Here is a 27,940-nt window from a genome sequence, read left to right on the forward strand (position 1 = left end):
TCTATTTCTTCTTCTTATACCAATCCCTTTAGCATTTCTTGTAGTGCTGATTCGGTGGTAATAAACTCCTTTAGTTGTTGTTGTTGTTTTTTTGTCTGTGAAGCTCCTAATTTCACCTTTAATTTTGAATGATAGCCTTGATGGATAGACTAGTCTTGGGTTCCATACCTTGCTTTTCATTACTTTGTATACTTCATGCCACTCCCTTCGCACCTAAGCATTTCTATTGAGAAATCAGCTGACAGTGCTGCCTTTAAAATTCATTCAGGTGTGCCATGTCCTCATGAGCCCCTCTTAAGTATCCACTTGAGATTGAACTACAATAAGCCCAGATCACTGGCCCTTGCCTCCAAGCTGGGCTGACCTTGCAAAATCCCTGAGAAACGGGCATGTTCCCTCTTTTCAACCTTTGCCAGGAAAGATGATTTCTCTGACTTCTCCAGGAACCCAACAATGTCTGATAAGACCAGTGATCAGCACGTTTTCCCCTTAATAAGCAAGCAGCATTCACCCCAGTTGGTCTCACTTGCAAATTGGAGATGACAGAGGAAATACTCAGTGGACTTCAAGTGTAGTAACAGAAATGATTCAGTCTCTGAGGTCTTGGACAGGATACAGTTGATCTTTGAAGAACACAGATTTGAATTGTGCAGGTCCTGTTATATGCATATTTTTTCAGTCAATACAGTCTGCCCTTTCTACCAGCAGTTTTGTATCTGCAGTTTTCACATCCACCACTATTTTTGTTTCTAATATATAAATCTAAAACAGTGATTTTTAACTGGCATGCTGCAAGAATTTTTTAAAACATGCCAATAGCTGACATGTTTTAGTCAGGGGCACTGACCACTTTTTTTCTTTTGTTTTACTTGTGTTGCATGTTGTCAGCTGTTCCTCCTCTCCGAGACTAAAATGACCCTAGTAAACTTCAAGTTTATGCTTACCACCTCCATACTAGTAGAAATAAAAGGAGTCCACAGCTGCTTTTTATTTTGATGTAGTCCCATTTGTTTATTTTCTCGTTAGTTTCCATTGCCCTAGGAGCTGTATCAGTAAAGATATTGCTTCAACATATATCTGAGATTTTGCTGCCTGTGGATTCCTCTAATAGTTTTATGGTTTCCCGTCTTATGTTTAAGTCCTTTATTCATTTTGAGTTTATTTTGTGTATGGTGTAAGTTGATGGTCTAGTTTCATTTTGCATATATCTGTCCAATTTTCCCAACACCATTTCATAGCAGCACAATTTACCATAGCTAAGATTTGGAAACAGCCTAAGTGCCCATCAGCAGATGAGAGGATTAAAACCCTGTGGTACATCTACACAACGGAATACTAGGCTGCAGTAAAAAAGAAGGAATTCTTCCCATTTGCAACAGCATGGATGGACCTGGAGAGCATTATGCTAAGCAAAATAAGCCAGTCAGAGAAAGATAAATATCACATGATCTCACTCATTTGTGGAATATAATGAACAACGTAAACTGATGAACAAAAACAGATCCAGAGACAGAGAAGCATCAATCAAACCGTCAAACCTCAGAGGGAAGGTAGGGGAGGGTGGAGGTAAGGAGGAGAGATCAACCAAAGGACTTGTATGCATGCATATACGCCTAGCCAATGGACACAGACACCAGGGGGGTGAGAGCATGAGTGGGGGAGTAGAGGAGCAATGCAGGGATAAGGACACATATGTAATACTTTAATCAATAAAGAAAAAAAAAAAGAATCCACAATGAGACCGGGGACTCATGGGTGTTCACAGCTTTTCTCCCATGTTGCAACACACTTGGAAGAAGGCGGCCTGCTTCTCTTTTTCTCCCTTGAGACTTTGTCTCTCTTCTCCTTTCTGAAGGTGCTATCCCCAAGCCTCCACGGTCAGGGGCACCGATCTCTTTTCCCTTAGATTGTCAAGTAAGAAAATGACAACAGCCAATTCAATAACAGCCATCCGGTGTGAATGAATCAAAATTATCCTTATTCTTTTCATCAAAAGGGGGGGGATACAATATTGTTTTTGGTGCGGTGCAGAATTTTAATAATTAGTTAATGTGTGCTATGAGATAAAAAAAAAAAGAGGTTGGAAATTGCTGGTCTAAAACAAAGTGCAGAAATTTGAAATATTCGATTCAACGACAATATATGAGGTAATATTTTCCCTTCAATTTTTGTAAACGTATAGTGAACCTTTCTCAGTTTCCTTTGGTTGTTTTATGCCCCCACATTAAAGAAAACATGAGTATAAAAGGACTTCTCTTTTCTCTTTTTTTTTTGGGGGGGGGGCCACAGGGGGGAGGAGGAGGCATGGCATGCCCAATTATTTATTTAATTTTTTTACGTTTTAAAATGTATCTTTATTGCTGAAAATAATACAGATGTACCCTCCCCACCCCCCTTTGACTCCTTCTTTCCTGCTAACAGCTTTTAATGGTTAACTCCACCCCTCACCCTTTTAATGATTTCCCTTTGGGGGTTGACTCCACCTCCATTATGCAACCTTCTGTTTTTTGTGGAGGCGACATGAAGTTTAGGATTCTTAGCGGCCTTCCTCTTTAGGAGAACATTTCTAGGGAATAACACAAGAAGATTTAGAGACCATAAGACTGGAATGGACAAGCTCAGAATGGCGCCACACGAAAACTCTGCCTCTCCTGGTAAAAGCTGCTTATTTATTCTACTTTTTTTTTTTCTTTAATGGAGTATGACATTATCCTAATATTCAGTGGGTCTGATTTAATAGTGATTGGCATAAGGAACGGGAAAAGGGCATTAAGCTCATAAGGCACCACTTGTTTCCCATGGACCCTACATTTAAGACATGCAATAAGGATTCGATTTGCCATCAGTTTTGAAAAATTGCTGAGGTGAAATTAAGTAAAGAATGGAAATTAACTGAACTGCATTAAGTTTAAAGACAATAATTGTTAGAGAAGATAGAACATAGGAATGAGTATTAATTGAAAGCTGATTACCTAGAAGAAATTTAGAATAACACCCTTAGTATTGAAACCAGGTTTATGATTTAAATGGATGTTAAACACACTTAGGATTTTTACTTTTTAAAATTTTTATTGAAGCACAACATGTCACATGAAAGCACAGATCATCAGTGCAAAGTTCAGTGACTTATCACTAAGTGCTCCTGTACGGTTTTGACAGCATTTTTACTTTTAAATTAGTTTTAGGTTACTGTAGAAAGAAGAAATGAAAAGTGCTAACAGCTTCAAAGAGCATTTTATGCTACATCTGGAGATAAGACCCAGTATTTTGGTTTTTCCAATATAAACATTGTTACTTTATTCCATCAATGTATTGTTCGGCTACTATTTAGCAGGCACGGTGCCGGTACCAGTGAAATTATGGTGAACCTGATAGAAATAATCTATGTCCCTCATGGAACTTACCGTCTAACAATGTGGATCAGGTAGGCTTGGAGAGGGAAGCATTAGTTGAATAGTGTTCTGTGCCTTCAGGGAGCATTGCCCACCGCTAAGTTTCATTTATGCCTTTTCAGTTTTCCAGGTTTTAAGGCTGCTCTTGCTATTATGTTTGCACCCCAAGTTTTCCCCTAGGTTGCCTATAAACATGAACATTTTCAAAGCAATTTCACTGAGCCTATGTGATCCTGGGTATGATTTTTTTTTTTTTTCCTGTCTGTCTTGCCATTTAGAATGGAAGGTTTTCTGTCTCGGTGTGACTTTCTTTGTTAATCTCAAACCTCTGAAGCCATCTGCCTTCTCCAAAGTCTCTTTGAGGGAAGACTATACTTTTGCCCTCTTTCTTTTTTTTCTCAGACTTTAGAAGATGTTTTGTCCACTTGAGTCCCTTCATTATTGCTGTGGTTTCCATTCTTAGTGCCTGTTTGATCACTGGTTCTCTTGGTGAGTATTTTGTCAAATCTACTTGCAGCCTTAGCCCACTCTGACAAAAATCATTGAAAAGCAAAAAACTCTCCTGAAGACCAAATAGCATCTGAAAACTAACTTCATGGCTTCAAAGGATCAGATATTAAACGCACAAAATAAGAACCTAACCAAAAAAATCAACAAAATAATAACAGTTCCCCCCCCCCCCAAAAAAAAAAAATAAACTCTCACAGGAAAAAGGAATACACTTTACTTAAAGATTTGAAATAATGTCTAGCTAAAAAATAGGGAACAATACAGAGAGACACCTCAGATTTATTGGAATAAAAATATGTTGGAACACTTTAATAAATTCAAAAGCCAAAACTTGTCTAAAACTGTATTGATGGAGGCAAAATGTATACACCACAGGTTTCTGTGTTAGCTAAAATAATCATGAGGTGGTAGCTGCAACACTTGGAAGGAGTGTAAGGGAGAGGGGATTAATTTTGTAATAGAAGATAATAGAAAAGTATCTCTATCCCAACTTCCATTTATATAAACGTGTTTCTGTCAGATTTCAACTAGTATTTTTTAAATGTATAGTATTTTACATATATATGAAATAGGTGTAAAATTCCTTGTAACTGGTCTTTTCATCCTCACCATCAGCCTTCTTTCTCTTGATCTTGGGATGTTGGAGAACTTATGTAGCTCATCCCTTTAAAATTTTGTGCGATCTTATTTAAACCGTAAACGCGCCGTGAAGATGATATAAATTGACATTATAAAGACTACCACCCATAACAGAAAGATACTACACAGCATTGTGTTGGTTAGCTTTACTGGTGTATGCCATTGTTCATTTTGAAGCCTGTGATGCCGATATTTGTATTGGAATTCCTATGAAATTGCATTTTCCTATTGTACCATGGATAGGTCCAGGACTGTTTCTCAAACCTGGGTTTGGAAAATAAGTAGGTAATCTAAAGAATAATAATTTTCTACTTGCTCTTTGGATCTTGACCAATTGCTGCCTTTATCCTCTGTGGCAGGAGCCGATAAGGAGCTGAGACTAGCGGCTGGTGAAAACAGATGCTCTGGGAGAGTGGAGGTGAAGGTCCAGGAGGAGTGGGGAACTGTGTGCAATCACGGCTGGGGCATGGACGAGGCCTCTGTGATCTGCAGGCAGCTGGGATGTCCAACCTTCATCCAAGCCACTGGATGGACTAATTCCAGTGGGGGCTCTGGGCGCATTTGGATGGATCATGTTTCTTGTCGAGGCAACGAATCAGCTATCTGGAACTGCAAACATGATGGATGGGGAAAACATAATAACTGCACTCACCAACAGGATGCTGGCGTAACCTGCTCAGGTAAGACCTGCATAAGTCAAACTCTGGACATGCAATGCTTTGGGGGGCGGGGAGGAAATAGGCAGATGGTTTAAAAACAAAAAGGAGCTCGTTTTTTGTCAGTAACCAAGTCCACGTATAAAATTGCCAAATCCATTCCTAAAAGGCCAGAAAAACACATGACAATGCCCATAGTAAAAAATAAATCAAAAGAGATTCTGAATACTTCTATCAATGAGGAAGTGACTGGCTTCAATTTTATATTCATATTCCTACTATAATCTTCTATTTCTACATTTTAAAAAACATCATATCTAAGGTAATTCCTTGTCCCCTTTCCCAGTGACATGCTGCTTTCATGCATTGACCCAGAAATTATTACCTTTTTGTCCACTAACTGGTAATCAACTTACTGAGTCAATAAACAAATGTTCTTAGTACTAATCCTTCTTTATGGAGGAAGAATTTATCACAAAGTATAACTGTTTTTCCCAGTATACAATGTTATTCATTTTATTTATGTGATGGTCTTAATTTGTAAAACATTTAATAAGTTTTATCTCAGTTGACCTTACAATAACTCAGAAAATCATGTGTCAGACCTCCCTGCTGACAATTCCTAAAGTCAAGTTTATGACCCAATTTCAGATTCCTGGGCTTCTCATTTCTCCTTGCTCACTTACTTCGCTGACCTTTATGCAGCCTTCTCAGCACCCAGCCTCTTTCTTAGAGACCATCTTCTCCATAGGACTGATTTTAGAAAGAACTAATTTCCCTTCACCCAGGCAATGTGGGGTAATGGGAGCAACACGGGATAGTATCTAGAAAAAAGCTGGACTAAGTTCCAACTCAGTCCCTCATTAATACTATTATTTTGAGCAAGTTATTAAATCTTTCTAAACTTCAGTTCCTGAGGACTCAATGGTAGAATACATTAAGAAGTTATTGATGCAGTGTGTATGTACTAGGTGTTAAAAACTAAAAGTTAGCGCCCAGCCAATGTGGCTCAGTGGTTGAGGGTCAACCCATCAACCAAAAAGTCACTGGTTCGATTCCCAGTCAGGGCACATGCCCGGGTTTGGTCCCCAGTAGGGAGCATGTGGGAGGCAGCTCATTGATGTTTCTATCTATTCCCTCTCCCTTCCTCTCTCTCTAAAATTAATAAAAATATTTTTTAAATTAAAAATAATTGTTAGTTTCTTCATGGCTCACTGCTCCTCATCACCTTGGTAACTCAGTTCTCTTTTCTTTCTTCCTCCTCCCATTCTCCCCATTCCTCTTCCATCACTTCCTCTCCCCTCCTCTCCTCTTCCTCCTCCTTCTTGTCTTTTTTGTTAATCATTATTCAGGGAAAAGCAGTAGTACCATGCACATCAAACATCTACAGCAAAGTTGAAAGTCATAATAAATCTTGCCAGGCTTTCATCATAATTATTCTGTCTCTAAAGTTGGCTTTTTAAGCTAAGAAACAGCAGGTAGTACTTTTAACTCTTGTTTTCTTTTTCTTTCTTTTTTTTCATGCCTCGGGATGGAATTATTTAAACTTGCTTTTACAAGTTTACACATCTAATGCTCCAACAGGAATGCATAGCCACTCAATTTACTAGTTTCAGAGTCTGCATTTCTGAGATTTTTCACCCTGATTAATGCTCTATCCTCAGAGCCTCTGCCTCTTGGGAGATTTTTATTGTCATCACATGCACAGAGTAAATATAGCATAACAGTAGGGAGAATGGGCTTTGGTGCCACACTGCTTTTTCCCTCCCACATCCTAGGTGTTTCACCCTGTGCCAATTATTTAACCTTAGTTTGCTTATCTGGAAAGTAGGGATACTGGTAATAGCACATGATGATTAAAGTTGTGAAGACTAAAGAAGAGAACGTAGCTGATACACTTGGAACCGCATATGCATATTTTGATTGTGAGCTATTATTATTAATTGTTCATAATTTTAAAATCTTGTTAAGTGTAGGTCTTTGCCTGGAGTTTAGAGCTTTTAAAATTGAATTGCTTTTTTCAAAAGTGGTTCCTAAACAATTTGTTCAAAAACAAATAGTTTTTGTCCTTCATGTTTCCCAAAATTTCATCTCAAATTTCCTTTTCTCGGGTATTTTGTCCTAATAGACAATCTAATGGAAAGTAGATTTTTCTTAATAGAGAAAATTTTCTTAACAAAAGAACTTTTTTTTTTTTTTGCTAAAAGTGGTATCAGATGCTTTAGGGATGGAAAAGAAACAACAAACAAAAATACACTTTTGGTTTAAACAGGAAATTAGTAAGAAATGAATTATTTTAATTGATTTTTCCCTCAATCCTATATAATAAAAGTCTAATATGCAAATTGTCCCCTCGACCGGGAGTTTGACCAGGAGGCGGGGCTGGTTGGCCAACCTCAGGAAGGGAGGCCCTGGCCAGCAGCTGGCAGCCACTAGGGACCCTACTTGTGCACAAATTTCTTGCACTGGGCCTCTAGTATTTAATAATTTGGCCTACAACAGTGTGTTCTTGAAAACTGTTATGCATGCTTATGCATTTTATTTTTTTTCCTGTTTTCTAATTTCAAGTTCAACTAAAGCTCATTATTCATGCTCTGAGTTGTTTATGATAAAGAAATATTAAAATAAAGATTTTAAATGTTCAACAAATTACCAGTTAGTCATTTTAACTATTTTGCTGTATGACCAGTTTTATTTTTTTTCTAGTTTTTTAAAAAATAAATACTTTAAGACTCAATTTTATCTATTTCTACATAAAAGAGTATTTACTCTGTTCTCATAAAAGAAGCAAACAAAATAAAACAGAAAATATTAATCTGTAAAACATTTTCCTTGGCAAGTAGATATAGATAAAAGTCCTCATTTTTAGTTTGTTTTTAAAAGATTAAATATTCCAATATGTGAAGATGGGCGGCATTCAAAATGAGGCACTATTTTAAAGAAAGCATGAAATCCTAAGTGTCCTGAGGAATCTTATTTTCTAAAATTACTTCTGAGTGAATATCACGTTGAACTCTGGTCTTTTCTCCATTCCAGATGGGTCCGATTTGGAGATGAGGCTGATGAATGGAGGAAACAGGTGCTCAGGAAGAATAGAGGTCAAATTCCAAGGACAGTGGGGAACAGTGTGTGATGACAACTTCAACATGGATCAGGCATCTGTGGTTTGTAAACAACTTGAATGTGGAAGTGCTGTCAGTTTCTCTGGTTCAGCTAATTTTGGAGAAGGTTCTGGACCAATCTGGTTTGATGATCTGGTATGCCATGGAAATGAGTCAGCTCTCTGGCACTGCAGGCACCAAGGATGGGGAAAGCATAATTGTGATCATGCTGAGGATGCTGGAGTGATTTGCTTAGGTAAGGACTGATCTGGGTTTGTTCTGTTCTCAAGAGAGGACAAAAAAAGAAAAAAGGGAGGAAAAAAGGAGGGCATGGGTAAGAATCTTAAAAGTCTGAACCCTTACTACATGTTGCTTTATTTTTGCCTAATTTCAGATTCCAGTTCTAATACTTGTGGAGTATTTACGGTAACTGAAATTAAGATAGATTAGGAGGGAGGATAAATAGTGAAATTGAGATTCAAGTAATGAGGATTGAAGGAGTTGTTTAAGCAATAGTTCAATCCAAAACAAAAAAAAAGCAAGAAAAAAAAAGAAGAAGAAATGGCTTAACTAGCGAGTTTTGCTTTCTGTATGAGTTTAAAATCAAATCACCACCCCCCTTCTTCTTATCATTCTCTAACTACAAAAGTCCCCTCTTCAGCCACACTAACCCACCCCTTCCCAAACTATCATTTTAAATTTACAGAATCAAGTGATTAAACAAAATTGCTCATTTCCTATTCAAATCTCATTTATGCTATTACTCTGGTATGAATAGGATGAGCAGGTACTGTGTCTGTCTACAGACTTTTATGTTCCATACTTGACCAGGGGAGGGGGCAATGGATTTGGATATGCAGGGATGACATTCTCCCTTTTTTGCTTGAGTTCTTAGTTTGAAGAAGATCTAGTATGTCGTGAACCCCAAGGAACATTTAGGAAAACATAGTTAGAGTAAAAATATCTCTGTATTTACCAGCTATTTGGGGGTAAGGGAATTAGGGGATGAAGGAAACTCAATTCAAACTCATTTTTTTTAAAATATATTTTATTGATTTTTTACAGAGAGGAAGGGAGAGGGATAGAGAGTTAGAAACATCGATGAGAGAGAAACATCGATCAGCTGCCTCCTGCACACCCCCTACTGGGGATGTGCCCACAACCAAGGTACATGCTCTTGACCAGAATCGAACCTGGGACCTTTCAGTCCGCAGGCCGAAGCTCTATCCACTGAGCCAAACCGGTTTTGGCCAAACTCATTTTTAAATAAGAAAACACTGACTCCGAAAACTGGAAATTTCAGGAAGTACATGACTGAGTTCAAGCACTTAAGCCATGCGATCAGGGTTCTGACTCTTTTTATTTCTTGAATTGGCTTTTTTTTTTCTTGTGGAACAACGGACCATCTATAGTCTGAACCACAAAGAATGGGATTCCTACATAAAATATGGATTTTGTTAGCTGAAGAAAATGAAAGGGATGAGGGGAGGGAGGGTAAGAAAAAACACCATCTTTACCTTCCATTTTCTTTTACCTATCAAAATGTCCCCAATCAGCACATTTTTTTTCTCCATGTTTTATATATGCTGAGGAATCGTAATAAACAGTGTTGTGGCAACAAAAACTAAAACTGCCAGAGGAAAACCCCAAATTATTTATTATAGGATATTACTCAGAATCCAGTTCTGTTCTTTGAGGAATATTGATTGGGAGAAGGTCAAGTCCCTTTTCTCTTTGCTTTGCTTTACTTTTAAACTAAGGACCTGGTCACAAAAGGGCCAGGCAGATATTAACTAGGTAGTGTCGATAGGCAATGCAACCAGAGGCAAAAGTGAGTGTTGAGTACTGAGGCAAACTAGAGTGTGTGGGTGCCATCTAAAGCAGTGGTTCCCAACCTCTTTTGGCCATGCCCCACCTAAGCATCTCTAAAATCCTGATGCCTCTCCCCCCTCCCCCATTAAATATAATTCTTATTATTCAAAAAGTGAGCTCCTATTCACATGGAGGAAGCCTAAAAGGACATTAACTTGGTCTAAACAAGTTTCCAAAGAACATGGCATCCATGAAAGAGAAAAGTCAAAGAACAAAAGGACAGTTGAAATAGTGAGAAAGAAATTGTTTAAAAAAATAATAATAACATGAAGTGATACAGAAAAAAATAGCAAATACAGTTTCAAAACATATAACAGAGAATGGAAATGCATAAACATGTCACAATATAAATTTGTATACTGTATATGAGGCTCCTAGAACCATAAGAAATACGAAAAATTCACTGTTAATAACTCATTCTCAAATTGCCCCCCTTAAAACTCAAATTGCCCCCCTGAGGGGTGTGTGCCCCACATGGGGTACCACTGATCTAAACACATGCAAATGCATATTTAACAACAACAACCAAACACTTTCAACAAAAACTCTGGTGCTCAAAAAACATATCGCTAGATAAAATTTAGCTCCTGGAACTCCTGTTATGGAGTTACAGTGCATGCTCTCTATGCTGGGAAGTCCTGTCTTCTTACCCAAGCCACTCCATCCATCTTTACTATTTTTTGTTTTGTTTTTCTTAACACTTACTTTATGTGCATTCATGTGTTATTTTATTTTTAAAATACAATTTATATTCAATATTATTTTTTATTAGTTTCAGGTCATCTTTAGGAATGTTCAATCAAAGTATACCATTGTTTTCTTTATCTCTATTTATATCTTTTTATAGCTTTTCCTGAACTCATTTCAGATACAGCTATTTACAGTCCCCTTATTATTTTGTTTCTTTTTTAAACTTATTTTTCAATTATAGACACACAATATTATGTTAGTTTCAGGTGTATGCAGTGGTTAGACATTTAAACAACATATGAAGTAATCACCATGATCAGGCTGGTACCCATCTGCCAGCCTACGTAGTTATTACAATATTATTGACTATATTCCTTAGGTTGTATTATACATTCCTGTGACTGTCTTTATAACTTCCAATGTGTACTTCTTAATCCTTTTTAGCTTTTCCAACTACCCCCAAACTCATCCTCACAATTATCAATTTGTTCTCTCTATTTATGAGTTTGTTTCTGTTTTGTTGTTTGTTTTTTATATTCCACATATAAGTGAAATAATATATTTGTCTTTCTATATCTGACTTATTTAATTTAAATATACCTCTAAGACCACCCATGTTGTTGCGAATGGTAAGATTTCATTCCTTTTTATTGCTGAGAAATATTCCACTGTGCATATGTACAACATCTTCTTTATGTATTCATCTAATCGATGGATACCAAAGTTTCTTCTACACCTTGGCTACTATAAATAATGTTGCAGTGAACACAAGGGTGCATATATCTTTTCAAATTAGTGTTTTGGATTTCTTTGGGTAAATAGCCAGAAGTGAAATTGCTGGGTCATATGTTAGTGGTTGTACCATCCCACCAACAATGCACAAGGGTTCCCTTCTCCCTACATCCTCTCCAACATTGGTTTGTGCATTAGCCATTCTGACAGGTATGAGGTGATATCTCATCATGGTTTTGATTTACACTTCCTTAACTATTAATGATGTTGAGCATCTTTTCAATTTGGATGCCTTTTTTTTTTAGCTTCACATGTTTGTATGTGCTTCCAGTTTTCTTCTTGTAATTGATTTCTCATTTCATACCCTTATGGTTGGAGAAGATGCTTGATATGACTTCAATATTCTTAAATTTATTGATACTTTTTTTGTAACCTAACATGGTCTATTCTGGATAATGTTCCATGTGCACTTGAAAAGAATATATATTCTGCTGCTTTGGGAGGAAATGTACTAAAAATATCAATTAAGTCCATCTGGTCTAATGTATCCTATAAGGCCTTTGTTTCTTGCTGATTTTCTGTCTGGAAGATCTATCTATTGATGTCAGAGTGGTGTTAAATCCTCTACTAATATTGTGTTAATGTAGATCCCTCCCTTTCTGTCTATCAATATTTGCTTTGTGCATTTAGGTGCTCCTACATTGGATGCAGAGATATTTACAAGAGATATTATCCTCTTGTTGGATTGATTCCTTTATCATTATGAAATGCCCTTCTTTGTTGTCATAGCCTTTGTTTTAAAGTCTATTTGGTCTGATATAAGTATTGCTATTTTGTTTTGCTTTGCTTTTATTCATTTCCATTTGCATGAAATATCTTTTTCCATCCCTTTACTTTCAGTCTATGTGTGTCTTTCAATCTAAAGTTGGTCTCTTGTAGACAGCATATGTATGAATCTTGTTTTCTTATTCACTCACCCACCCTATGTCTTTTAGTCCATACACATTTAAAATAATTACATATAAGTATGTAATTATTGACATTTTATTAATGGTTTTCTGATTGGTTTTATAGTTCTCGGCTTCTTATCCTCTTGTTTGCCTCTCTTTTATGTTGATGACTTTCTATAGTGTTATGTTTGGCTTCCTTTATCTTTATTTTTTGTACATTTCTCATAGATTTGGGGGTTTTGATTTGTCATTTGCTTCACATATATTAAGCAATGTTTATAGCAGTCTATTTTAAGTTAATGGTTACTTAAGTTCAAACACAGTCTAAAATCACTACCATTTTTATTCACCCCTCCACATTTTTGTTTTTGTCATTATTTTTCACTCCTTTAATGTGTGTGTGTTTGAGTGTCACCCTTTTTGTTTTTATTATTGTAAAAACAATGGGTGTGTTACTAAGCCTTTTGGTGGAGACTCCTATGTATGTCAAGGTCATCTTCCACCTGTGCCTCTCTTGGGCCTCTTGGTAGAACCTACGAAGTGATCTGTTCCTTGGTTACCACTTGTGCTGTACTCAGAGGTGCTTAGAAGAATCTATGCGGCAAGCTGAAACCACCTGTCACTTGTGCCAAGCTTGTGTCCCCTTAGTTGAGGCTACTTTATAGGCCCAGACTGGCCACCACTTATGCTAGGCTTGGGGCCGCCTGATGGGAGTTGCAATGCAAGTTGAGATCAGTCACCACTTATGCTGGGCTTGGGGCCACTTAGCAAACTGAGGCAGGCTGTTGCTTGTTCTGGGTTTTAGAGATTGGGGGAAAGTCTTCAGTGGGAGCCAAGGCAGGCCACTTGTATGGAGGAGCCACTGAAAGAGGCTCAGGCCAGAGGAGCTAGTTGAGTGGGGCAGGGTCTCAGGGAATCACCAGGATGCAGAATGGTGTAAGCCAGATTAATGAAGAGCACAGATTTGGTGCCCGCCTACATCTGGCTGGCAGGGTGGGAAGAGAGTTCAACAAAAGAATGTCCATTCCTAGACAGAGTTGACCCCAAACCCTGTCACTTCAGCTATCACCCTAAAGTTAGTCAATTTAGTTTCTCCCCATAGGTCTCTGGAACTTTCCAAGATGCATCCCGTGCCCTGGAGCTTGGAGTGAGTGAGATTGTGAGTGACTGAGATTGTGAAAAAGTGAGTCTGTGCACAGGCCCTTTATGATCTGCAGTCCTCTGTCTCTAGCAGCTCATTATCTTTCTTGGACACAATACCCACTTGTTTTCACAGCCAGATGTTAGGGGGACTCCTCCTCCCAGCATTGATGCCCTGGATTGGGGAGCACAGAGGGGGCTGGAACCCTTTGTTCCTCAGGGTACCTCTGCAGCCAAAATATCCCCCTGGATTCTTACTTGCCATATTGTGAATATGGGACCTGCCTATCCCACGTCTCCACTCCTCCTACCAGTCTTCACGTGGCTTCTTCTTTGTATCCTTAGTTATAGGATCAGCTAGTTATAGTTATAGGATCTGTTCAGCTAGTCTCCAGGTATTTCTCAATGATGGTTGTTCTCTAATTTAGTTGTAATTTTGATGTGGTCGTGGGAGGAAGTGAGCACAGAGTTTACCTACTCCACCATGTAGACCGGAAGTCTCTTACTGTTTCTTTATCACTGACTTGTTTTGTGTCCTCCTTACAGATGGAACAGATCTGAGCCTGAGAGTGGTTGATGGAGTCACCAAATGTTCAGGAAGATTAGAAGTGAAATTCCAAGGGGAATGGGGGACAGTGTGTGATGATGGCTGGGATAGTAATGATGCCGCTGTGGCATGTAAGCAACTTGAATGCCCAACTACCATCACTGGTGTTGGTCGAGTTAACGCCAGTGAGGGAACTGGACACATCTGGCTTGACAGCGTTTCCTGCCAAGGACATGAACCTGCTATTTGGCAGTGCAGACACCATGAATGGGGAAAGCATTATTGCAATCATCATGAAGATGCTGGTGTCATATGTTCTGGTAAGTTAAAACAAAACAAAAACAGAGAAGGAAAGACCTGTATTCTTTAGGAGTAAGAATATGTCTGAGAGATAAAAATATCTAATAATTTCTTTGTTGGGAATTCTTTTACAGTTGTGATGAATTTTTTAAAAAATATATTTTATTGATTTTTTACAGAGAGGAAGGGAGAGGGATAGAGAGTTAGAAACATCGATGAGAGAGAAACATCGATCAGCTGCCTCCTGCACACCCCCTACTGGGGATGTGCCCACAACCAAGGTACATGCCCTTGACTGGAATCGAACCTAGGACCCTTCAGTCCACAGACCAATGCTCTATCCACTGAGCCAAACCAGTCAGGGCGTGATGAATTTTTAACATTTTCTTTCTTCTTCTTCTTTTTTTTTTTTTTTAATATTTTGGAGGGTTGTCTGGTGCAATTTTTCATAGTAATTATTGTGACTGCTATTGGGTTCTAAATCTACCTGGAGTTCTGGGACAGAAAATAATATAAATTTTAAATATTTTTAAAATAGCTGTCTTGTTCATATTTTTCTGCCATTGACAGTTTTTATTGAAACTATCATCCTATTTCTAACCAAATGTATGATCTATGCTGGCTGTGAGAAAAGCCATAAGATGGGTAAGCCTTAATTTCCAGTGCCTCCTTATTTGGAAAGGAGCAAGATTTTTTTTTTAATCCTTTGGGAGTTAACCTGCACATGTACCTATAACCTAAATTTATGTTTCTTTTGCAGATGGATCAGATCTGGAACTGAGACTTATAGGAGGAGGCAGCCGCTGTGCTGGGACAGTGGAGGTGGAAATTCAGAAACTAGTAGGGAAAGTGTGTGACAGAAACTGGGGGATGAAAGAAGCTAATGTGGTTTGCCAACAGCTGGGATGTGGATCTGCACTCCAAATATCCTATCAAAGTTATTCCAAAATTAAGCCAACAAACATGTGGCTGTTTTTACTCAACTGCATAGGAAATGAAACTTCTATTTGGGACTGCAAGAATTGGCAGTGGGGTGGACTTACCTGTGATCACTATGAAGAAGCGAAAGTTACCTGCTCAGGTAAGACTTTTTTTTTTTTTAATCCTCACCCCAAGGATATTTTTCCCATTGAAAGAGCATGGGAGGGAGGGAGGAGGAGAGAGAAAGAAACATTGATATGAGACACATCGATTGGTTGCCTCCTGCAAACATCCTGACAGGGGCCGGGAAGCAAACTCAAGACCCTTTGGTTTATAGGCCGATGTTCTAACTACTGAGAACACTGGCCAGATCTGCTCGGCTAAGACTTTCAATCAATTTTTTAAGAAGTTTGATTTGAGGTAGGAAAAATGTGCTTTAAGTAGAGAGAAAACTTTATGCAGAGGAACAAAAGCATGAAAAACCATGCTATGCCCAAGCATCTTTAGGGTGGGGCATTGGGTGTGATTGATAGAGAAATAGATATTAAGGCTTTTAAGGTAACATCATACAGTATTTTAAAGTATGCTAACTTATTAGTGTTTATCATTTCTCCTTAATTTTAATAGATGGGTGATGTTGGGGAGTCTACCAAAGCTCCCTGTGCTGCAATTTCCTCAAAAGAAAAAATGGTGGTACAAAACACCCATTTCACAGGAATTACACATCAAGTGATGGATAAATGGTTATGATAATTATTCGTAGTGTTAGTATTATCTGTCTTCACTGATAGACTGAACTCTGTGATTTCAAACCCACCCAAATGCCTAAAAACATTGCAGGTGCTTAATAATATTTGTTGAAATGATAAATTATTGTATAAGTAGTAAAGAAATGTTGAATTATCTTAAAGATAAAAAAGTGAAAATATTTGTGCAATTAATATATTTGTGATTGTGTCATAAACCATAAACTTTTTAGGAAGAGGACTTAGAAAGCTGTTTCAAAGGACTATCTGATATATGTAGACATGTTAATTAAAGCAATAGCAAAAATTATGCAGAAGAAATATGCTGGAAAACTGACAGAGATTGGTGACTTTCCACATGTGCAGTGTAGTGTGAGGGTCAAGATTCTAGGCTTTGGAATATACTGCGTAACTTCAAATCCCAGTCTTCACTAACTCACTGTATGAACTTAGCAAATTACTACAACTCTCTCTGCTTCATTTTTCTTATCTGTAAAATTGGAATGATATTAATTATTTCCCCCTAAGACAATTATAAGGATGAAATAATGTTTGTTACATACTTAGTAAAATATCATATATAATAGGTGCTCACTTAGTATTCACTAATATCATTATTATTGCGCTTATGGTGGATAAAGAAGTGGTTCAATTTCAGGTCATTCTAATTTGGTCTAGATATCATTAATTGGGAAAAGAACACAGTGGGCTTGTCCGTAGATAATTCATTCAATTTTGAACACATAAAGTTACAGATGTCCAAGTAGATACGTTTATGAATATAAATTCAAAGAGAAAAGTATAAATGAAAACATTTATTGGCAGTTAAGAGAAAATGTCCATTGATAAGATGAGAAAGTTGAGGCTAGAACCTTCAGTCAAGGAATTCATGAAAGATTCTGTCAGGCCGGAAGGAGGAGAAAACAGGAGAAAGAAGTATCTCATGTATCAAGTGCAATATATCAAAGGGAAAAGGGGGGTCTGAGGTTCATTTGAAAACAGGAAGCATATTGAAAAACTTTCCAAAACCATTTGAAAAGTTTGGGGCAGACCCCAGATGGCAGTAGGTGGAGGATTAAGTACAGGGTTAAAAGACAGAGTGACCACACATTATCTGTGGTCTCCATTATTATGAACAATGTAAGGAAAATACAGAAAGGCTGGCTTCAGGAGGAAAAGTTTCAGATTCTCTCAAATGAATTGGTCTAATGAGGAATGGGGAGTTCTAGAATTTGCTATGCCCAGTTCTAGGCAAAGAAGCCAGGAGGAACAAGTGTGGAAAATGACTAATCATCCTGGATTCCCTTTCTCACTTTCACTTCCTTCTTTACTTCCATCATAAAAAAAAAAAAAAAAAAAAAAAAAAAAAAAAAAAAAATTCTTGGAATTATGTTCTCTCTCACTGAAGTATTATTCTTCAGCCCACAGGGAACCCAGACTGGTTGGAGGAGACATTCCCTGTTCTGGTCGTGTTGAAGTTAAATATGGCGACACGTGGGGCTCTGTTTGCGACTCTGACTTCTCTCTGGAATCTGCCACTGTGCTGTGCAGGGAATTACAATGTGGCACCGTTATTTCTATCCTGGGGGGAGCTTACTTTGGAGAAGGAAATGGACGGATTTGGGCTGAAGAATTCCAGTGTGAGGGGCATGAGTCCCACCTTTCACTCTGCCCAGTAGCACCCCGCCCAGATGGGACTTGCAGTCACAGCAGAGACATTGGCGTCGTCTGCTCAAGTAAGACTCAGAGTTCATGTTCACTTTGTTCCCTTGCTTGGGAGACAGCAGGGCTAGGTAATCACAGACATCTTTTTAAAGCCCTGTTTCCTTCCAGGATACACAGAAATGCGCTTGGTGAATGGCAAGTCCTCGTGTGAAGGAAGAGTGGAGCTCAAGGTTCTAGGGACCTGGGGATCCCTCTGCAACTCTCACTGGGACATGGAAGATGCCCACGTTTTGTGCCAGCAGCTTAAATGTGGAATTGCCCTTTCTATCCCAGGAAGAGCACATTTTGGGAAAGGAAGTGGTCAAATCTGGAGGCACATGTTTTTCTGCACTGGAACTGAGCAACACATGGGAGATTGTCCTGTAACTGCTCTGGGTGCATCACTATGTTCTGCAGAGCAAGTGGCCTCTGTAATCTGCTCAGGTAAGAGGATCAAGGGCAGCCAGTGACGAGCCTCTCCCATGGTGCTGGCCTTCAGAGCAGGTGCACCTATAGGGGTGAAAAACAAACGTAAAAGGGAAAGATCCATTGTGAGGGGTCATGAGAAATGTACTGGAATATTAACCTCACTTACCTTTTTAGAGAAAGTGTGAACTTGATGTTCATTGGTCTAATAGTTATCTAGTGCTTCTTAAAGCACCTGGTAAATTCCTGGCCTGGTTGACCCATCCCATTTCTTTCTCTCTAAAGCTATGTTTGTTCCCAGCTCACCTATCTAATACTTCATTTGTCTGGCCTCTCTTCCTCACTCTACCTTTTGAATCTTGTTTGACTGAGCAGTTTGGTATTTGCAGGAAACCAGAGTCAGACACTATCCCCGTGCAATTCAACATCTTTGACCCCAACAAGCTCTACCATTTCGGAAGAAAGAGCTGTTGCTTGCATAGGTGAGAATCAGTGATCAATCTATAAAAACTATCTCAATCCTTAGGAATGCATTTATAGTAATATTTTACTTTCTCTCTCCAGAGAGTGGTCAACTTCGCCTGGTAAATGGAGGTGGTCGCTGTGCTGGGAGAGTAGAGGTCTATCATGAGGGCTCCTGGGGCACCATCTGTGATGACAGCTGGGACCTGAACGATGCCCATGTGGTGTGCAGACAGCTAGGCTGTGGGGTCGCCATTAATGCCACTGGTTCTGCTTATTTTGGGGAGGGAACAGGGCCCGTCTTGCTGGATGAGATAAACTGTAATGGAAAAGAAGCTCGTATTTGGCAGTGCCCTTCACATGGCTGGGGGCGGCACAATTGCAGGCATAAGGAGGATGCAGGAGCTATCTGCTCAGGTAAGTTCTGCACATAACCTCTGGTCACAATTACATACGAAAAGACTGAGGTAGGACAAAGGATAGTGGGGGGTATTAATCTGAAAGAATTCCCTGAAAAACAAGTACAGAGGAAACTATTGCGAGACATGATCCCAGAAGTATAGATTTGATGAATTAGTGCTACCTCCTGTGCAAGGTAGTATAAAATTAGAAGGAGAAAATTTCAGAAATGAGCTTGCATATCACAAGAATGACAACAAAACTAATAATGAGAAGTTCTTTTATAAATATAGGTAGAGCTGAATATTGAGTAAAGATTCAGTTCACCTCTTGATAATCACTGTATTAATAAAAAAAGTAGGTTTAAGAGACAAGAAAAATACATTAGCACTACATTCTACAGAGAAAAAGATAACTATCATGCCCAAGTAATTTTTCATGACAGACAAATAAAACTTATTTGTCATAGGAGCAAAAATTATCAGAAGAACCCACTGATCTTATTTTGAGTGCATGGCAAGCTTCAGAAACTATGGTGAAATAGAAAAATGTGCTCAGTTGTAATATATTGGGGAAAACAGTACTATGATCAGTAACTTAGGGAAGTGAAAAATTCTATATGCCAGAAGTGATGTGGACATCAACCACATTTAATGACACACATTTGGTAGAGAACATAAGCAATAAAACTGTGATGTGTCAGAAAGGGGGCTATTTCATTTTAAGGTAATGTACACAAAATCTTGGGTTTAGTATCTGAATATCTCAGTAAATTTTAACTGTCAAGAGCCGTTGCAAAAAAAAAAATGAATGGAATAAAATTCTTGAGGATAAAATACAGTAACTTAGGTAGAAAGTCCAAACTATGTAATTAATAAAATATTCGAGCCTTTTATTGAGACCTAGAAGTCAACTTAAAATCATTAGTGGCCTTCTAAAGAGGTCCCCAAGTACAAAACCCAAGACGGTAAAAGCAGAAGATATAGAAAAATACTATATTTTACTAAAATCTACTAAATCACCTGATAGTTACTAAAAAAAATTACTACTAATTGATATAGTGTACTTATTTTTGTGGTTGTTAATCCTCCCCAAGGATATTTTTCCATTGATTTTTTAGGGAGAGTGGAAGAGAGGGGGAAAGATAGAGAAAAACTCGATGTGAGAGAAACACATCGACTGGTTGCCTCCTGCATGAGCCCCAACCAGGGCCTGGGCCAGGGAGGAGCCTGCAACCAAGGTACGTGCCCTTAATTGTAATTGAACCAGGACCCTTTGGTCCGCAGGCCAATGTTCTATCCACTGAGCCAAATCAGCTAGGGCTAGTGTCCTCATTTTTGAAGTCATTCTCACATCAGAATAAAGGGAAGGAGCCTTGTGAATTTTCAGAGAAGATGTGAAACTACTCTGTATTTCACTCCAGAGTTCTTGTCTCTGAAACTGACCAGCGAAACCGGCAGAGAGACCTGTGCAGGACGTCTGGAACTTTTTTATAATGGAACATGGGGTAGCATTGGCAAGAGTAACATGTCTCCAACCACTGTGGAGGTGGTATGCAGGCAGCTGGGCTGTGCAGACAAAGGGAACCTCAGCCCTGCATCTGCAGCCAAGACAACGTCCAGGTACATGTGGGTGGACAATGTTCAGTGTCCGAAAGGGCCTGACACATTATGGGCATGCCCATCATCTCCATGGAAGCAGAGACTGGCAAGCCCCTCAGAGGAGACCTGGATCACATGTGCCCGTGAGTATTTGAAAATTCCATTCTGGCCTATATGAAAATTCCATTCTGTGACTCCACTGTGATCTTCTGATCTCATTAAGTAGGAATGAGTAAACTCTAGTTAATACCTATTCTACCTAGATCGTAAAATTGGTTTTATTTCATTTGATCTATAGATTTTCAAGACCAGAGATCATTTTTCCATAGAATATTTACACGTCCCATGGTCTTCCTGAAAGTCCTATTCAATTGCTTTCTCTGTGAACAAATGAGGAGCAGAGAATATGTGATTCAGTATTTAACTATTGAATGGTCTACTTTACCTTTCCAATTTTTCTTTCAATTTCATTTTGATGTACTAATATAAAACAAGAAGCAGTCATAAAGACCAATCCTAAAGTATTTTCCCATTCTCCATCTTATTAAACTGGAAGAAATTTTCTATGTACCTGGCAATCTCTCAAGCTCTTTTATATTTGAGAAAATTTAACATTATGCAATGTTCACATTATTTATTTGACATTTTGTGAGTCACGCTACTGTTCTTATGTCCAATATGAAATATTTTGCTGAAAGGACATGTATTTTCATAAAAGATACATTTTGTTAAAATTTATTTTTTAAATGTGCATTAAATAAGCAATGTTTTAAAATAGTCTTAAAAAGAGTTTCAAATATCTCTTTTCCCCTGTGACCTCTTAGGAGTTTTTAATCTTCTCAAAAATGACCTTGGGTCTCTGATTTTTCAGACAAGATAAGACTTCAAGAAGGAAACACTACTTGTTCTGGACGTGTGGAGGTCTGGCACGATGGTTCTTGGGGGACAGTGTGTGATGACTCCTGGAACCTCGACAATGCTCAGGTGGTGTGTCGACAGCTGGGCTGTGGCTCAGCTTTGAAGGCACTCAAAGAGGCAGCATTTGGTCAGGGGACTGGGCCCATCTGGCTCAATGAAGTAAAGTGCAAAGGGAATGAGTCTTCCTTGTGGGATTGTCCTGCCAAATCCTGGGGGCACAGTGACTGTGGGCACAAGGAAGATGCTGCTGTGATATGCTCAGGTGAGTGCCAGGATACAGGATTAAGCTTGCAACTTCTGGTAGCTAAGAAGGGGTGAGTCATCGAGTGCATTGTGTAAAGACTGGATATGCCAACATAGGGATCTAGTGGGGAAAGAGTCATAATGTTTCAGGCTGAAGAAATGATGAAAATATTTGTGGCTATACATTGGCCTTCACCAAGGTAGAGCATATTACTTATCTGTGTTCCTGTGCAGAGGGAAGAAAGAGAAGAACAACATTGTTTTAGATTGGAAACAGTAGTTTGCTTGACTGAGGGCACTCAAGGCTCACATAGAAAATAAAAAATTAATTGTTTTCAATAAAAGTCAATATACCTTCACCCAGGAAGTGGTACCACCACCCATCCAAATCTCTCGTTTTAATTTCTTCCTCTCCCTTTGATCTATCACCTTCCCCAGTTAGTCACCAGGTCCTATTTTTTTTTTCTAAGACTAAATTTATTGTGGTAGCATTGGTTAATGACATTATATAAGTTTTAAGTAAACAGAAATAGAAATATTTGTTCTATATATTACTCTTAGAATTGAGTCTCCTTCTCTTTTTCTCCTACAGGCAATGCAGTCACAGAACCATCAAATGCCAAAGGTATATAATCTTGAGGTTTCTGAGCATAGGACCAACTGTCTGCATTATTTAGAATTCCTTTTGTTAAGAGACTTTAGGTTAGAAGTTCTGAGGATATGACACTTACTTCAAGGATCCTGTATCTGACCTAAGAAAGGGACCCACTTCGTTTAGCTAAGACATTCTCATCTCTTGTGATGTTTACTTGCGCTTAGGTAATGCGCTCCCGGTTGTATTTGGAGTCCTTGGGGTCATTGTGTTGATTGGTCTCGTCGTGTTCTTCTTGCGGTCTCAGAAGGGAAAACAGCTACAACAACTTGCAGGTCTGAGCTAAATTATGGTCTTTCCAATGTTTTATGGGATAAGAACATTCTTGGGATAAAAAAAACAACTCATAAAAATATTAGATTCAAGAGTCAAATGGCCAGAAAGATGGAGCCTACAAGAGGCTTAAGCAGTTTCTCAAAAAGAGGGAATAAGATTTTAGAAAAGAAAAAGGGCTTAGGTTGTTTTGATGAGTCCTATACTTCATCTATATATTTAACTGGGACATTATAGAATTGCTAGTTTAGAATAAATATGCTTATATAGTTAAACATGAATCCTTTTTTTTGCCCGAAGATTCATTTGCTTTTGCTATATACTTATTACTGATTTTGCCATTCTGTCAAGCAATGTGCCTAAGATCTTATGATATGGACATAGATAACCAAGTGTTTTTTGTCTTCATAGAATTTCAAATCTAATGGAAGAGATATATATGTAAACAAATAAATTGCAGGGTAGTGTTATATATTCATATGAATAAGGGGACAGTGGCACAGAGAAGAGAATAATTAACTGGAAGGAAAAGGGGAGTGTCAGAGGCCTATTCTAGGAGGCATTCAAGATAAATTTTGAAGATTAAGAGTTCAAATAACTGGGTAAGGTGCATTTATAGGGGAAGAGAAAACTATGTACAAGTGTAGAGAAGCTTAAAGGATGCAACATTTGTTGTTTGGGAGGGGGAATAAAAGTTGAGCTCAAGGAGAGAAGCTACTGATAAGGCTGGAGAAGAGGGGGAAAATCATGAAGCTCTGTATTCCATGGTAAGAAGAATAGTATTAAAGAGTATTATGTAGAAAAGTGAAATAGTGAGGCAGCCTTTTAAGAAAGTTCCAGGCAACAGGATGTATGAGGAATTGAAGGATCACATTACTGACAAGGATAGCAGTTTTAAATAGTTGGGATGGAAGATGAAAAAGACTTTATAGTGAGAATGAAGGGAAGATAGATTTTAGCGAGACTTTAGGAAACACTCCAATGGATTCGGAAAAGCTTCTGGCTGCCTTGGGGGGAAGAAACTAGGTTGTTCTACAATGGCAATAGCTTTAGCTTGGTAGTAGAATGGGATGGAAACTAGACAAGGGTATGAATGAAGATTGGGTATGTTTGCACTGCTAGGAAAAAGCACACAGAGGGAGGGAAAGTTTTCCTATTGTCTGCTGATTTATAACTTAAGACGTCTGTTGTCAGTTTCTTCAAGAGAGAATTTTATCCACCAAATTCAATATCGGGAGATGAATTCTTGCCTGAAAGCAGATGATCTGGACATGCTGAACTCCTCAGGTGTGTGGTTCTTTAAGGGTCAATAGCCCGGGGCTTCAGACCAGTAGCTGCAATTGAGGCTGAGGCATTCTACTTTGCATAACAGTGGAAAGAAATCACAAACACGTATTAATAGGAAACTTATGATACATGTAAGGAAAAAGACAGGAATGGACTGAAAATTATTCTTAGAGAACATGAAAATTGCAATCATGGGGACACCTCTGGCTAAGAGGTCTATATTTCTGACAGAGGTACAAAGAACCATGAAGCAGAATATTATGACTTGGACCTCATTTTATTAAAACAGAAATTAATCTTCTAAAAAATAGCTTAACTTTTCACATATCTCTTTTACAGTTTCTTCCATTAAAACTCCTGCTACTTTCCTTTCTCTAACTTTATATTTACCATATTTTTCCTAAAATCATAAAAGCTTGGACTTTTTATATCTTATCCTATCAGAGACCACTAGCCTTATTTCCCATCACATGATACTTCTTTCTTTGTCCTCTGACTTTTATTTAGCACCACTGCACTAATTCTGCCTCTGGGAAGCATAACTCTGCTGGTTTGGGGGGAAAAAATATCCCAATACCTTCTTACTTCATGAAGGTTCAATGCCTTCTCAATAGTTCTTACCTTCTGACAAGGGCCTGCCTCACTTCTTCCGTACAGGGATTTGATATTTGCTGCAACTATGTCAGGAACATAATGTTTAAGGCATGGAAAAGACTTTCTGTGCCCCCTACATCACACTTGTTTCCTTTCCTAATTACAGATGGTGTTTTTAAATGTTCAAAGAGCTTCTAAGACATTTGAGGGGAGGTCTGATTTATTTCCCAATAATTATTTTCTTCCATTCGGAAAATCTCAATGAGCCAGACGGTTTTAATGCTGCTCAACTAATTTCCATGTCCAAATCTCTTCCTAGGGGACCATTCTGAAATACACTGAAAAGGAAAATGAGAATTATAACCCAGTGAGGTGAGTGAGGAAAATTTATTCATCATCATTCTAAACAAGTACATTCCTCTGGAAAATTGAGAGCTCCTCTGGTACTAGAAAGAATGTATAGACACATATTTTATATACATGTATATATGTTTATGTATGTATATCCATATAGAGAGTATATAATAGGTTTTTATTACTATGACTTCACCTTTCAGTTACAAATAAGGGTTTTCCAAAAAATGTATGCACACTTTGAATAATTATTCATTCCAGTGGATTAAATCTGAAAAGAAACATCAATTGAACTGTTAGCTGTTAAGTGTGTGTAGTGTTTTGGGACACCCTATATATTCTAAGCCATAACAATGGTATGTAATGGAGCTAAGGAAAAACTGGGTAAATAAATATGAATAAATCTTTTAAAGATATATGGGGTAATTTCAGGAAAGAAATAAGACATATTTATGGTTGTATAATGCATGCTGTGGTAAGTATTCAATACTATAGGAGTATAGAAAGTTTGGAGAAATTATGAAGAAGATGTAATGTTCAAGCTAAATAGGAGATGACTGAAAGATACACCATTTTAGGGAAAGGGCATAGCAAGTACAAAATATGGAGGCATAAAAGAGAAGCACGCCTTTGGGAAACAAGCTTTTCATTCAAAAATATATATTGAACATATTTATGGTAACAAGTGGTATCCTGAGTGCTGAAAATACAAAAATTAAAGACACTATTGACAAAGACAAGATTGTTTAATGAAATAGGTAGGGGTACGGAGAGGTTCTGTGAAGAGAAGCAAAGTGATGCAAAACCTAAGATGAAAAGGCTGTATAGAGCCCTATAATGAATGGTCTTATCTGCTGCATTTCATATTTATATTTTATTTTAGCGATTCTTAGGGAAGTGGTGGCTATGGAAGATTAAGCTGGTCAAGAAACAGATTTGCATTTTATAATTTGCTTTCTTGAGGAAAGTATAACAAGAAAAAAGTGAACAAGGCAAAAAAATTGCTAAGTTATACATCAAAAAGAAAAATGGTGAAATGAATTAGTGGGTACATTTTCTATTCTTTCAAAAGTAAGGGTTGTTGGTTTTTTTTAGAAATATTATGACATATAAGAAATACAGATTTAGTCAAAGGATAAAAGTTGGAACTCTTAAAAGTATATAAATATAAAGTGTTAATATCATATGTAGACACATAGAGCACCTATAACTTGTATATTGCATGAAAAGGGTAAATTCATGTATGTAAACTTTACACACACATATATATCTCATCAATTGTTATGATAAAGACAATATCTAATGGATAATTGGGAAAGCTATGAAAAGAAATCTCATAAAAAATGAATTTCAGCCTTAACCAGTTTGGCTCAGTGGATAGAGCGTCTGCCTGCGGACTCAAGGGTCCCAGGTTTGATTCCGGTCAAGGGCATGTACCTTGGTGGTGGGCACATACCCAGTAGGGAGTGTGCAGGAGGCAGCTGATCAATGTTTCTCTCTCATCAATGTTTCTAACTCTCTGTTCCTCTCCCTTCCTCTCTGTAAAAAATCAATAAAAAACATATTTTAAAAAAATGAATTTCAAATGATAGACATTTTTAAATGCTTAAATTCACTAGTAATTCAAATTATGACTAATGATGAGATGCCATTTTATGTAAATCAGACCAACAAAAATTTAAAAGCACCAATGTTTATTGCTAGTAGGAATACAAAGAAAACTGTAATTTTAAACATTGCTTTTGGAAATAAGAAGTGTGATAGTCTTTGGAAATGGAAACTTCTATTTTAAAAAACTTAAAATGCTTCACAGATCCTTTGACCCAACAATTCTACCACTGAGAATTTTTTCTATACAGGTAAAGACACTAGTATATAAGAACATATATAAAGGATTATTTTTTGCAGTGTTGTTAGTAGTAGCAAATGTTGGGAACAAAGTAAATGGCAATCAGTAAGGAAGTGGCTGATATGGAAAAACTAAAAAGGAAAAACCATTCATGAAAATGCAATAATATTATCCCGTCTATGTGCTCATGTTATTGAATATAATAATTAAATCCACCTATAAAATCATGTGTGTATACATATAAACATGTAAACATTCTAACACTATTATAAACTGAGGACTATGAATGACTTTTGATTTATAATATCAAATGCATGAATATTATAATAAATAATGTTTAAAACTACTTATTCCTTAAAGAGTAATCACTGATGAATAACTGCTTCAGAATCATGTAGGAGTGCTTTTAAAATAACATTTCTGGACATCACTGTAATTCTTTGGAATAGAAATAATATTTATGCACACTGAAGTTTGAAAATTGTTGCATTTAAGTTTTCTGTCCAGGAAAGTATTGTGTTTTGTAATCCAAAGGATTGAGTGAGAGTGTGTGGTAATGTAATACATTACAGTATATTATAATGTAATTCTTATAAGCATGTGTGTGTAAAGAGGAATATAACAATTTTTCTATGTATGGTTTTAATTCAGCCTTTTAAGATATCTGAAGACTTGGACTATTGAATGGAGCAAGAATTCACCTGGTTCACTGAAGATCACAATACAATCCTTTTTCTCCTACTATTCCAAAGACTGCTGCTGAATTTATAAAACTTAAATTGATGAATGTGACTACTAAAAGTTGTATATAAGACTCTCAGGGGGGGTAAATAAAAATGAATATTGCTGATTTAAACTTGTCTTAATTTCTTGTTCTTGTCTGTATTTCTTAGTGGGCTTTCTGACTTTTTTAGAGTTTCATAAATATAATGTGATGTCTTTATTTGATAATGTTTTTATTTTTATATAATACATATTTTTA

The 27,940-nt window shown here is 37.6% G+C and overlaps 1 protein-coding gene across 2 annotated transcripts; it reads left to right on the top strand.

Moving 5' to 3' along the window:
- Positions 1-2,494: 2,494 nt before the first annotated feature.
- Positions 2,495-27,814, top strand: LOC118650850 (scavenger receptor cysteine-rich type 1 protein M130-like). 2 transcript variants are annotated; one of them, XM_036299316.1, is made up of 17 exons: positions 2,496-2,654; positions 3,795-3,881; positions 4,901-5,221; positions 8,234-8,554; positions 14,229-14,549; positions 15,290-15,610; positions 17,618-17,932; positions 18,030-18,344; positions 18,716-18,808; positions 18,891-19,205; positions 20,611-20,931; positions 21,660-21,968; positions 22,542-22,574; positions 22,769-22,876; positions 24,069-24,161; positions 25,075-25,127; positions 27,610-27,814. In XM_036299316.1, exons 1-16 carry the CDS (start codon positions 2,609-2,611, stop codon positions 25,095-25,097), a joined length of 3,342 nt encoding a protein of 1,113 aa, XP_036155209.1. In that variant the 5' UTR covers positions 2,496-2,608; the 3' UTR covers positions 25,098-25,127; positions 27,610-27,814. The 2 variants fall into 2 exon arrangements, with proteins under 2 accessions (XP_036155210.1, XP_036155209.1); XM_036299317.1 differs by lacking the exons at positions 22,542-22,574; positions 22,769-22,876; positions 24,069-24,161; positions 25,075-25,127; positions 27,610-27,814 and having other exon boundaries at positions 2,495-2,654; positions 21,613-21,798.
- Positions 27,815-27,940: the final 126 nt, after the last annotated feature.

This window comes from Myotis myotis, unplaced genomic scaffold (genome assembly GCF_014108235.1).
Source record: "Myotis myotis isolate mMyoMyo1 unplaced genomic scaffold, mMyoMyo1.p scaffold_m19_p_3, whole genome shotgun sequence".
Lineage (NCBI taxonomy): Eukaryota > Metazoa > Chordata > Mammalia > Chiroptera > Vespertilionidae > Myotis > Myotis myotis.